This window comes from Tachyglossus aculeatus, chromosome 17, assembly GCF_015852505.1.
Source record: "Tachyglossus aculeatus isolate mTacAcu1 chromosome 17, mTacAcu1.pri, whole genome shotgun sequence".
Classification (NCBI taxonomy): Eukaryota; Metazoa; Chordata; class Mammalia; order Monotremata; family Tachyglossidae; genus Tachyglossus; species Tachyglossus aculeatus.
The window spans coordinates 53948428-53961303 of NC_052082.1; the positions used below are offsets into that span (position 1 = coordinate 53948428).

The following is a 12876-nucleotide window of genomic DNA, read 5'->3' on the forward strand; positions in this document are numbered from 1 at the left end:
CAACCCAGAAGGGAGTGGGAGAAAAGGAAATGATGGCTTAATTAGGGAAGGCCTCTTGGAGGAGTTGTGCCTTCAATAAGGCTTTGAAGTGAGGGAGAGTAATTGTTTGTTGGATTTGTGGAGGGAGGGCGTACCAGGCTAGAGGCAGGATGTGGGCGAGAGGTGGGCGTCAAGATAGACGAGATCGAAGTACAGTGAGAAGGTGGGCATTAGCAGTGCGGGCTGGGCCAGAGTAGGAGAGCATTGAGGTGAGGTAGGAGGGGGCGAGGTGATTGAGTGGATTTAAGGAAACCTCTCAAGTCAGAGCCAGGAAACAACTGGGGGTTTGGGTGGGGGGTGGTAGTCTCCTTGCTTCTTGCCTGTCGCCGTCTTGGGTGCCATGGTCTCACCTTCTCCTAGGCTCAAGGAACTGGAACCCAGAGCTGGAATGCCATCCAGCCGGGGCAGGGAGGCGGGTGAGCCGGAGGGGGTTCACCACCCAAGCAGTGTTGCAGGGCAGCCCTGGGTTTTGCAATGAGAGGGAAAGAGGAAGAAAAAGGAGTGTGGGGGGTAGGGCGTGGTGGTGGTGGGGTAGGGCATGGGGGAGAACAGCAGTTGAGGAACTGTGAGGTCTGGAGACCTCACCAGAAGGGAGAGCTGCCCCTTAGGTGGAGAAGCGGCATGGACTAGTGGAAAGAAGCACCTGGCTTCTCCTCGCAGCTAGGCCACTTGCCTGCTATGTGAGCTTGAGTTACTCATTTGACTTCTCTGGGCCTCAGATTCCTCCTCTGTGAAATGAGGATTCACTGTCCCTCACGGAGCTCAAAGTCTGTTTGACCTGATTATTTCAGCTCTACTGCAGCTTGGCACAAAGGAAGCATTTAATTATTGTTATTATTATTATTATTATTATTATTATTATCATCATCATCATCATTATTATTATTAATAAAAGGCAGTGGCTGCAGGCAGTGAAAAGGGCAAGGAAAACCATAAACTCATTGTGGGCAGGGAATATATCTATAAACTCTCTTATGTTGTTGTATTCTCCCAAGCACTTAGTAGAGTGCTCTGCACACCATAAGCAATCAATAAATACCATTGATTGATTGACTGACCATCTTCTTTTTTTTAATGGTATTAAGCACTTACTATGTGCCAGGCACTGTTCTAAGCACTGGAATAGATCCAAGTTGATCAGAGTAGACACAGTCCCTGACCTACATAGGGCTCACAGTCTTATTCTGCATTTTACAAATGAAGTATTCATTCAGTCATATTTATTGAGTGCTTACTGTATGCAGAGCACTGGAGTAAGTGCTTGGAAAGTACAATTCAGCAATAGAGACAATCACTGCCCACACCGGGCTTACAGTCTAGAAGGGGGGAGACAGACATCAAAACAAGTAAAGAGGCATCACTATCAATAAATAGAATTATAGATATATACACATCAAAGCAAGTAAACAGGTAACTGAGGCACAGAGAAGTGAAGTGACTTGCCCAAGATGACACAGCAGACAAGTGGGGGAGCCGGGATTAGAACCCAGGTCCTTCAGACTTGCAGGCCCAGGCTCTATTGCTGTTCTGGTTCTGACAGTTTGCTGCAGTCGTTCTCCTTGCTAGATCTCAGGGCTCCCCCTGAGAGGGGTTGGGGCTGGGGCCGGAGAGGGGCTGACCTCTGTAGAAGAGGTGGATCTCACGAGCGAAGCTGCCTGATTTCACCTCTCTCAGACCGCCGGCCGCAGCTAACCACAGAAACCCAGGGCCCCTCCCATCCTGGCCTCTGCCCCGGCTGCTTGCTCATTCCGAGAAGGTAGGGTGAGGCAGAAATCGTGCTGGGAACTCCTCGACACCCTCAGTGAGGGCTCAGGGCTCCCAGGCCCCGGGGTGAGAGCCCAGCCAGCTCAGCCTCGGTTTTCTCAACCTGTCAGTCAGTCACTGGTGCTCTTTGAGCACTTAATCTGTGCAGAGCACTGTACTGAGAGCCTGGGAGCATCCAGAACCATTGGCAGATAATCATTCAGTTGTATTTATTGAGCACTTACTGTGTGCAGAGCACTGTAATAAGCGCTTGGAAAGTACAATATAGCAATAAAGAGAGACAGTCCTTGACCACAAAAGGCTTACATGATCCCTTTCTCCATGGAGCTTTCAGTCTGTGGCTTGGTGAGCATTGTGTTGAGTGTTTGGGAGTTTCTTATTTTTTTTTAATGGTATCTGTGAAGCACTTGCTATGTGGCAGGTACTGTACTAAGTGCTGGGGGAGATACAAGATAATCGGGTGGACGCAGTCCATGTTTAACATGGGGATCTCATTCATTGAGCACTTACTGTGTGCAGGGCACTGTACTAAGCACCTGGGAAAGTATAATATAACAATAAACAGGCACAGTCTTTATCCCATTTTACAGATGAGGTCATTGAGGCACAGAGAAGTGAAGTGACTTGCCCAAGGTTTCACATCTATAATTTATATTAATGTCTTCCTCCCCTCTAGACTGTTAGCTTGTTGCGGATAGGGAACGTTTTTAAGGATTCTGTTACATTTGTACTCGCCCAAGTGCTTAGTACGGTGCACTGCACACAGTAAACACTCAGTAAATATGATTGTGATGGACAGATTGAAATCAAGGAGCAGGGAGGTGTAATGTGGATAATTTACAATGGAGCATTATTATTATTAAACATAATAATGGTACTTGTTATACGTACTGTGTGCTAAACATTGGGGTAAATACAAGATAATCAGCTCTCTAGACTGTGAGCTCACTGTGGGCGGGGATTGTGTCTGTTGTATTGTACGCTCCCAAGCACCTAGTACAGTGCTTTGCGCACAGTGAATGCTTAATAAGTATGATTGAATGAAAGATCAGATACTGTCCCTGTCCTACATAGGGCTCACAATCTAAGTAGGAGGGAGGACAGGTATCTCCATTTTGTAGATGAGAGAACTGAGGCCCAGATGTTAAGTGACTTGCCCAAGGTCAAACAGCAGGTTCATGACAGAGCCGGGATCCTCTGACTCCCAGGCCCCAGCTCTTTCTGCTAAGACAAGCCAGGCCCGTTGTGAATAGGGATTGTCACTATTTGTTGCTGAATTGTACTTTCCAGGAGCTTATTACAGTGCTTTGCACACAATAAGTGCTCAATAAATGCAATTGAATGAACGAATAAATGTTTCTTTTAGGTTCAAAATCCCTGGTTGGACCATTCCTGACTTCTCCCCCTTCCCCTCCCCGTTGTCCTTCTCCACCTCTCCCCTCACAGTCAGACTCCCTCTCAGCATAGTCTTCAGGAACCCAGTGAGAGTTGAGAGAGCAATTGACCCTTGGTAACAATAATAATATTAAAGGTACTTGCTAAGCACTGGGATAAATACAAGTTAATCAGGTTGGACATAGTCCCTGTCCCACATGGGGATCATTTTTTTTAATCCCCATTTTACAGATGAGATAACTGAGGCCCAGTGAAGTGACTTACTCAAGGTCACACAGCAGACATATGGGGGAGCTGGGATGAGAATCCAGGTCCTTTTGACTCCCAGGTCTGTGCTCTGTCCACTAAGCCACAGTATTTGAATCTGGTTGCAGAACACTGAACTAAGCATTTGGGAGAGGCAAGGTATTGGGATTGGTAGGCCGGTTCCCTACCCACAATGAACTTCCAGTCCCGAGCTGCTGGCTAGCCGGTCCTGGCTCCGGAGTGGACAGAACTTCCTGTTCCAGGCGCTGAGTCAGGATGTGAAAACAAGGTCGGTAATGGAGTTGATAGTGGCTTGAGAGTCTTGAAAATCAATCTCTCCCCAAGCACATTCTCTTCTGACCTGGATGGGGGCCCCTCCTCCACCACCTTGGCTCATAAGAGAGCTTCGGTAGCTGTGTTATTCAGTGCTTCGCGGACTCTGTCTGTGGCTCCTGTCGGGCCTTGGGGTCACTTCATCTCCAGCTTGGGATGAAGCTGGAACACCTTCCACATTCTTCCCCAAATTCTTTCCCACGGGGGTGCTGACTGAGGGTCTCAAAATAGAGATGCCCCTGACCATCGGGACTGCCGGTCACGGAGTTAAGGGAAGGGATGGGGTGTACTGAGGCTGCTCTCATTCTCTGGGGGTGTCACCGGGCTCCATGAAAGAACTGGTGTTGTCTGCACACAGACTGTAAGCTCCTTATGGGCAGGGATCCTGTCTACCAATCCTATTGTACTCACTTAAGTGCTTACTTCAGTGCTCTGCAGGCAGTAAGCGTTCAATAAATGCCAGTAATTGACTGATAAAATATGCACACTAGAGTCTCCCAGGAAGAAAGCTTCTGGCTAAATTCAGGGCATTCCTTGAGTTTGTAATGTGAGTACCTGAGGCAAGTTCCCAAGCTGAACACTGCAGAAACTGTCTGGGGATCTGGACTCTACTTGAGCAACCCTGGAACTCCCTTATTTCTGCGTCAGTGGGGTTCTGGCCTTAGGATTGCAGGCTTATTTATATGAATGTCTGTCTCCCCTAAAAGAGTGTAAATTCATTGTGGACAAGAATGTCTGTTATATCACTGTACTCACCCAAGTGCTTAATACAGTTCTCTGCACACAGTAAATGCTCAATAAATACAAATGACTGACAGGGCCTGCCATGTCGGGCTGGTTTTTTCTCCCCCAGCTCATCAGCCTCTGCTGCTGCAGTGACTGAGGTAGCCACATCTGAACAATGGAAGCCAAGGGGAAATGCAGATGTTTTCCCCTTTTTGGGGTATTAAGCATTTATGCCAAGCACTGTTCTAAGCACTGGGGTAGATACAAGGTAATCAGGTTGGACACAGTCCATGTTCCACATGGGGCTCACAGTCTTAATCCCCACTTTCAAATGAGGTAACTGAGGTACAGAGAAGTTGTGACTTACCCAATGTCACACAGTGGCTGAGCTGGGATTAGAACCCAGGTCCTCTGACTCCCAGGCCCATGATCTTTCCACTAGGTAACGCTTCTTCTCTATTGTTGATGTTATCATCTGTTAATATTACTACCAGGGGGCAAAAAAGAGGAGTTTGAGTGGACAGGGACAGCAAGAAGGCAAGGCCTCTTCTAGTCTGACAGGAATGCCCATTTTACACTCTCCTGCTGAACAGTTTCTTAAGCAATCTCCCATCTGCCAATGTTTGAGAATTGAGCATCTTTAAAAATCAATTGTGAGCCACTTGGGCAGAAAACATGAAAAAATTGATATTTAATCTGCCCGGAAGAAGCATCTCTAGAGGGAAGCTTTCTCCGAAAGTCAGTTCATGCTGAAGAACGTAAAGAGAGGGAGGAACGGCTTTTGTTTTGGTGGGAAGGAAAGTCCAAGTTGGGGATGGGGGGAAATCTTGGGAATTCATCCAGCCCAGTAGCCCTGGACCAGATGTGGAGCTATGCTCCAGCACTAAGAAAAGCAGCATGGCCTAGTGGAAAGAGCATGGATCTGGGAGTCAGAGGACCTGGGTTCTAATCCTGGCTCTGCCCCTTGTCTGCTGTGTGACCCTGGGCAAGTCACTTTGCTTATTTTTGCCTCTGTTCCCTCATCTGCAAAATGGGGATTCAATATCCGTTCTCCCTCCTACTTAGACTGTGAGTCCCTTGTGAGACCTGATTACCTTGTGCATGTGAGCTCATTTTGGGCAGAGAATGTGTCTTGTATTGTACAGTGCTTTGCACATAGTAAATGCTCAATAAATACAATTGAATGAATGATGAAAGTGAATCAGGTTAGTCACAGTCCCTGTCCCACATGAGTCTCATGATCTTAAACCTCATTTTACAGACTAGGTAGCTGAGGCCCAGAGAAGTGACTTGGCCAGGGTCACACAGCAGACAAGCGGCAGAGTTGGGATTAGAACACAGGTTCTTCTGACTCCCAGGCCTGGGCTCTATCCACTAGGCCATTCTGCTTCTCCTGTAGAAAGAGGTTGGAGTCAGTTACCCCCTCTGCCTTCTTCAAGCTGAAGGACCACAAGTCAGCTCAGAAGGTCCTCTTTTGAAAAGGGTGAACATCTGACCTTTAACCTGCCCCTACCCCTGACCTAGAATGCCACTCCCTCTCGACATTTGTCAGACTTCAAAGCCCTTCTGAAATCCCATCTCCTCCAGGAGTCCTTCCCTGATTACTCATCTCACCGCCTATTTTCCTCCTACTGCATCACCTCTATACTACTGCCCACCCACTACACACTTAGATACTTTACAACTCTCATGTCACTATCTTTATGCTTAATAATAATAATAATAATAATTCTGGTATTTAAGTGCTTACTATGTGCCAGGCATTGTTCTAAGTGCTGGAGTAGATAACAAGCTAATCAGATTATACACACCATATCCCCCATGGAGCTCACAGCCTTAATCCCCATTTTACAGATGGAGTAACTGAGGTACAGAGAAGTGAAGTGACTTGCCCAAGGTCACACAGCAGACAAGTGGGGGAGTCAGGAAACCCAGGTCCTTCTGACTCCCAGGTCCGTGCTTTATTCCCTTGGTCGAGCTGTGACTGTTTTTTCCCTACCTGTAATTTATTTTTAGCATCTGTCTCCCCTGATAGATTGTAAACTCTTTGAGGACAAGGATGGTATCTACTAGCTCAACTGTGCTCTCAAATAATTAGAGCAGTGCATAGAGTAAGGGCTCAGTAAATACAACTGAAGAATGGGAATTGTGCTGTTTGGTTCTTGGGATCAGGCTGCCCCAGCATTCATTAAGTATGTACTGTGTGCAAGGCACTACTAAATTCTGGGAAAGAATACACAAGTGTGAATTAGACGTGATCCCTGTCCTGTGTGGGGGGGGGGGGGAGGGGGGGGACGGCTGGGAGAGGGGCAGGGGGCTCAACGTCCAGGGACTAAACTGCCAGGTGAGCATTGGTGGAGCGGGCAATCCTGGAGGGTTGGATTCTGCCCTCTGAACTCAATTCATGGGCAGGATTATTGGGTATCTGGATGAAGAGGTGGTGTTGGAAAACTATTGTTTTAATAATAATAATAATGGCATGTATTAAGCACTTACTATGTGCAAAGCACATACATAACTTACTATTTGTTAAGTACTTACTATATGCCACCCACTATACTAAACACTAGGTAGATACAAGTTAAGTTGGTAGAATTTCCCTATGCAAAATAAGGGGTGACCCCATAGTCAGTTCTAAGCACTGGGGAAGCTACAAGGTGATCAGGTTGTCCCACAGGGGGCTCACAGTCTTAATCCCCATTTTACAGATGAGGTAACTGAGGCACAGAGAAGTTAAGTGACTTGCCCAAAGTCACACAGCAACAATTGGAGCTGGGATTTGAACCCATGACCTCTGACTCCAAAGCCCATGCTCTTTCCACTGAGCCACGCTGCTTCTTTTGATCCCAGATTCTCACTGGAAAAGCCAATTCCCTTCCCTCAGACTTCGCCCAGTTCATGGGACAAGTCTTCCCGAATGAAAAGGCTTAGAGAGAGGGGAAACCAGACAGCACTTTTCCCTTACCCACCCGTCGCGTTTGCCTTCAGTTCCAGCAGCAGCCCTCAGAGCACAGCCATGCCTAGGATTGCCAGGAGAGGGTACTGTTGTATCTGGAGAGAGAAATAGAGACAGAGACCAGAAAGAGAGATACTGAGAGACACTGAATCTAACAAGGAGAAACAGACACATCTCTGCCTGGATGTGAGGGGCATGTGTGTCCACATGGGCATGTGAGGGAGCACACATCTGCATGTGGGGAAATGAAGTTCTGCTGCTAAGCAGCACCGTTGCTTCCTAGAATCTCCGGAGAAGCTGGAAAGAGGATGAAATTACTTCCTTCTGGGAGTTATTTCTATGCAATTCCCCCATTCCTCACCTTTGGCACCGAAGTCAAAATGTGGCCCAGTGGAAAGATCACAGGCCTGGGGGAATCGGGAGACTTGGGTTTTAATCCTGGCTTTGCCATTCGCTTGCTGTGTGACCTTGGGGGAATCACTTAACTTCCCTGTGCTTTTGTTTCCGCCTCTGTAAAATGGGGACACAGTACATGTTCTCCCTCCCCCTTGGCCTTGAGCCCTGGTTGGGACAAGGAAAGTGTCTGATTTATCTTGTATCTACCCCAGTATATTTTCACATAGTAAGTACTTAAGTACCATTATTATTATTAGTAATAGACAGCCAAGGGGGTGTCCTAGTCCTTCTCAAGCTCCCAGGAGGGTGGTGAGCCCATTTGGTGTGGGTGAACTCAGGCTCTCGCCTCCTATTCCTGCCACTCATCCCTCCCTCTTTGAATGATGGTGCTGGGCCTCGGTGGGGGTGGAGGGGCAGAGCTCCTAGTTCCTCCTGGATGGCTCCCAGAGCCCAGAAAGGGCTTTTCTTCCTGGCCAGGGGTGCGTGTCGGCCTGTCCCGGCCCATGGGGTCGTCTAGGAACTGGCCGTGTGCCCAGACTCTCTCCTGTTTGCAAAAAACTTCCCTCTGCAGGCAGTGTTTCCTGGTTCCGTCCCATGGGGGTTATGTATGTGTGTGTTTTGGGGCTCTCCCTCCCTGGGTGCCGCCAGGCTAACTGGATGTAATAATAATAATTGTGGTACTTGTTAAGTGCTTACTATGTGCCAGGCACTGTACTAAGCACTGGGGTAGATAGAAGCAAATCGGGTTGAACGCAGTCCCTGTCCCACATGGGGCTCACAGTCTTAATCCCCACATCTTCACTGAGGCACAGAGAAGTTTAAGCAACTTGCCTGAGGTTACAGAGAAACAAGTGGCAGTGCTGGGATTAAAATCAGGTCCTTCTGATTCTCAGGTCCCATGCTCTATCCAATAGACCATACTGCTTCTTGGGGTGTTGACCCCTGAGCCCAGGAGAAGACCATCCTTAGATGTTTGAGAGCCGCAAGACTGAGGGTGTGTGAGGAGGGGTAGAAGGACAGGGGAGAGGCCAGGACTGCCCATTAGGACGATGACTGTTGCCACACTAATCCCCTCCCTGTTCCCACTCCCCAAACCCACAGCTCTGTATCTTATCAGTTGTATGATGGGGTTGGGGCAGGGAGGGTAGGGGAGGAGGGAAAAGGATGGGAGGACAAAGAGCTTGAACTTGAGCTGTGGATACCTGAACTTTAACAGATTTAATCTAAAACATTAAATAGTCCCCGTAGATGGGTTACATGCCTTTCGTCTAGCTGGTTGATCTGGGGTCACCCCATATTTTGCGTAGCGAAATTCTACCAACTTAACTTGTATCTACCTAGTGTTTAGTACTGTGGGTGGCATATAGTAAGTTCTAAACAAATGCCAGAAAAAACAGAAAAAGGAAAAAGAAAATCCCCCAAAACAGCATGACCATGTGCTCACGGTTCTGGGGGGGGTGTAGATGTTGTGGAGGGTCCACTGGGGGTTTGTGCATGTGGCTGGAAGAGTTTCCATGGCAACAATTACTCGCAGCAGGACAGTATTGGGGTTGTGAAACATCTTTTATGGGTTGGCTTTATCAATCTAGGTCTGGCTGAGGAAAACAAATATTAACTGGGAGCTCAAGGACCTTGATTTTACAGTCCTGTTTCTCTGGGACGGCTCAGCAATTTGTGGAAAGTTGGGGACATTTGTTCATAAAAAGTGCCTTATAAATGATTGTGTAACATAATCTGTGGGGCTAAATCCACAAAGTCTCCCTGTCAGCCCCGATCCAGTTTCCACCCAAATTCTAAGGGGCCTTGGATCAAAATCAATTGATGGTATTAACTGAGCGGTTATGGTGTGCAGAGCACTGTATTGAGTGCTTGGGAGAATACAGTATAAGAGTTTAGTAGTCACGTTCTCTGCTCACAGTGAGTTTACAATCTAGAGGATGCACCTAGCCCAAGCTGGTTCAGAAAGCCTGAATTGTCCATTTACTCCTTGGCATTGTCCATCTTTTGGGCCACTGCCAGCGCAACCCCTCGACCTGGGGAATTTCTGTTCTAGAAGCAGCATGGCCTAGTGGATATGGCATTGGCCTAGAAGTCAGAAGGACCTGGGTTTTAATCCTGACTCTGCCACCTATCTGCTATGTGACCTTGGGCAAGTCACTTGACTTGTCTGGACCTCCGCTTCCTCCTCTGTAAAATGGGAATTGAGTGTGAGCCCCATGTGGGACAGGGACCGTGTCCAACCTGATTAGCTTGTATCTACCCCAGTGCTTAGAACAGTGTTTGGCACCTAGAAAGTGCTTAACAAATATCATTGTTATTGCTGTGCACACAGTTAACACTCAATAAATACGATTCAATGAATTATATTCTTTCGCGGCAGCGCATCTCTTACGGCAGTGAGCACGGGGTTTCCAGGAGGGCAAGAGCCTCCTGGGCCGTCCTGCATTGGAAAAAAACGATCAACTGGCGAGACTGCCACAGCAGCCAGGGCTCCAGGCCAGCAGCAACATAGGAGTCCCCCACCCACCTAGAAGGATCCCCACTCCCAAAAGCCACCTGGGCTTCCGGCAAAGCAGCGTGACTCAGTGGAAAGAGCCTGGACTTGGGTGCCAGAGGTCATGGGTTCTAATTCAGGCTCCGCCACTTGTCAGCTGTGTGACTTTGGGCAAGTCACTTCTCTGGGCCTCAGTGACATCATCTGTAAAATGGGGATTGACTGGGAGCCCCACGTGGAACAACCTGATCACCTTGTACCCTCCCCCAGCGCTTAGAACAGTGCTTTGCACATAGTAAGCAATTAACAAATGCTATTATTATTATTATTATTAATAATAATAATTATTATTATCCAATCCCGACATGCTCCGCGTCTCCCTGGTTGCCCTGCCCACGCTGCCCGGCTCGGGCTCCTCTCCGTGCGGATTCCGGCCCGGGTTTTCGTGGTGGACGGCGCGGGGAGCGGCCAGCAGGGGGCACTACGCCGCCGCGTGGGGTCGGGGGCTGAGCGGGTGGGCACGGGGCCCACGAGGACGCTAGCGCCCCCTTGCGGCGCGAGGAAGGGATGGAATTGATTTGGAACCGCCACCAGGCGCGGGGCCGCCCGCTTAGCAACCTGGAGCGGAGGGAGCAGCAGCGTAAGAGGAGGCAGCAGAAGTAGCAGCTGCACCAGAAGCAGGAGCAGCAGCAGTATAAGGGGAGGCAGCAGCTGCACCACAAGAAGCAGCAACAGTGTAAGAAGAGGCAGCAGAAGCAGCAAAGGGGGAAGCAGCTGCACCACCAGAAGCAGCAGCAGTATAAGAGGAGGAGACAGAAGCAGCAGCAGAGTAAGAGGAGGTAGCAACCCGGGGCAGCAGCTGCACCGCAAGAAGCAGCAGCACAAGAGGAAGCAGAAGTGGCAGCAGCTGCACCACAAGAAGCAGCAAGAGTCTAAGAAGCAGCAGCAGCAGCAAAGGGGGCAGCAGCTGCACTACAAGAAGCAGCAGCAGTATCAGAGGAGGAGATAGAAGCAGCAGCAGAGTAAGAAGAGGCAGCAGCTGCACCACAAGAAGCAGCAGCACAAGAGAGAAGTAGCAGCATTGTAAGAGGAGGCAGCAGCAGCACAGGGGGCAGCAGCTGCACCCCAAGAGGCAGGAGCAGCAGAAGAGGTAGTAGCAGCAGCAGTGTAGGAGGAGGCAGCAGATGCAGCAGCAGTTTAAGAAGGGGCAGCAGCTGCACCACAAGAAGCAGCAGCAGAAGGGGTAGCAGGAGCAGCAGCAGCGTTGTAGGAGGAGATAGAAGCAGGAGCAGCAGAAAGGGTAGCCGTAGAAGCAGCAGCAGCAGCCGGGCAAGAAGGGGAGGCAGGTGACTTGAAGGTCGCCGGCAGTGAGAGAGAGAAGTCACCTGATCCAGGCGAGCGCACACCTCCGAGGCAACCCCTAACCCGAACAGATGAGGGGAAAGCGAGAGAGGGCGAGCATCGCCAGCGTGGGCTAGAAAGGGAGGCTGGCACTTTTTGGAGCGAGCCTCCCTGCCAAGTACCGGACCCGGGAGACTGGTCACCTTAACTATGTCCCAGCCGGTGGACAGGATGCACTCCAAAAGGGCAGGGATCCGGGCGGCTGTGGTTCTCATAGGGTTGTTGCACAAGTCGCGAAAGCAAAATAAAGAGAAAAGGTAAAGGCACCCTTTAAGTTCCTCGCTCTCTTTCTGCTTGGTTTGAGAAATTTCGTTTATTATTATTATTAATGATAATAATGATGGTATTTGTTAAACACTTACTATGTGCCAGGCACTATTCTAAGCGCTGGGTAGATACGAGGTAATCGGGTTGGACACAGTCCCAGGGGCAGTTGATGAATTTTTTTAAGTGAGCAAGGATGGTTTCAGGTCTGGGCCCCGTTATGGGGTGTCTGGAAGTGGGAGCTTGAATTTGGGTGAGGGCAGCTGGTTGTTGCTGGGGGTTTTGTCGGGGGGCGAAGCCCGAGGACCTGTCCAGGCCCTGAATCGAGGAAGGGCAGGGATACGATCCTGGAGCGTTATAGGGAGGTGGCTTGTAAAGCTCTTTGCCATGTTAAGTTTGCGGGCCCAGCTACACGGCTACTACTTCTGTGTGCGGCTTGGCAGGACAGCTTTTCTGCCACTAACTTGCATCCTTGGGAGGGTAGATTAGGGGCTGTTGATGGTCCACTCTTTGTCCATTTCCTCCAGGGCCCGGCACAGTGGCTTTCCATGGTTGATCACATTTATTTCTCTGCAACTTGAATTTTGAAGTAGACTTCTTGGGATTTTGTAAGCGTCTGCTCCACTTCAGCCATAAAAAAGTTCGGGCTTTTTCTGTTGCTTTTTTCTCATTTTCTGCCTCTTCAACTCTCTCTTTCCCTGCTCTCTGACTCTCCCTCCTCTACTTCTCTTTCCCTCTATCACTCCACTTCTCTCTCTCTCTGTCTCTCTGCCTCTCCTTCCCCCTATATCTTCTATCTCTTTCCTTCTAGTTTTCCTTCCCTAGCTCTTTCTGTCTCCTTTTCTGTCTCACCTGACTCCTT

The 12876-nt window shown here is 49.1% G+C and overlaps 1 protein-coding gene across 4 annotated transcripts in view; it reads left to right on the forward strand.

Moving 5' to 3' along the window:
- RAP1GAP2 (RAP1 GTPase activating protein 2) overlaps positions 1 to 12876 on the forward strand; it is a 152445-nt gene that overhangs the window by 45704 nt on the left and 93865 nt on the right. Inside the window, exon 1 of one of the 4 annotated variants that reach the window (XM_038759489.1) lies at positions 11562 to 12007. The exons of the other annotated variants lie outside the window; for them this stretch is intronic. Coding sequence (XP_038615417.1) covers positions 11901 to 12007 — 107 coding nt within the window. The 5' untranslated portion in view covers positions 11562 to 11900. Of the gene's footprint in view, positions 1 to 11561; positions 12008 to 12876 lie in introns of those variants that run through there. 4 annotated transcript variants of the gene reach the window in all.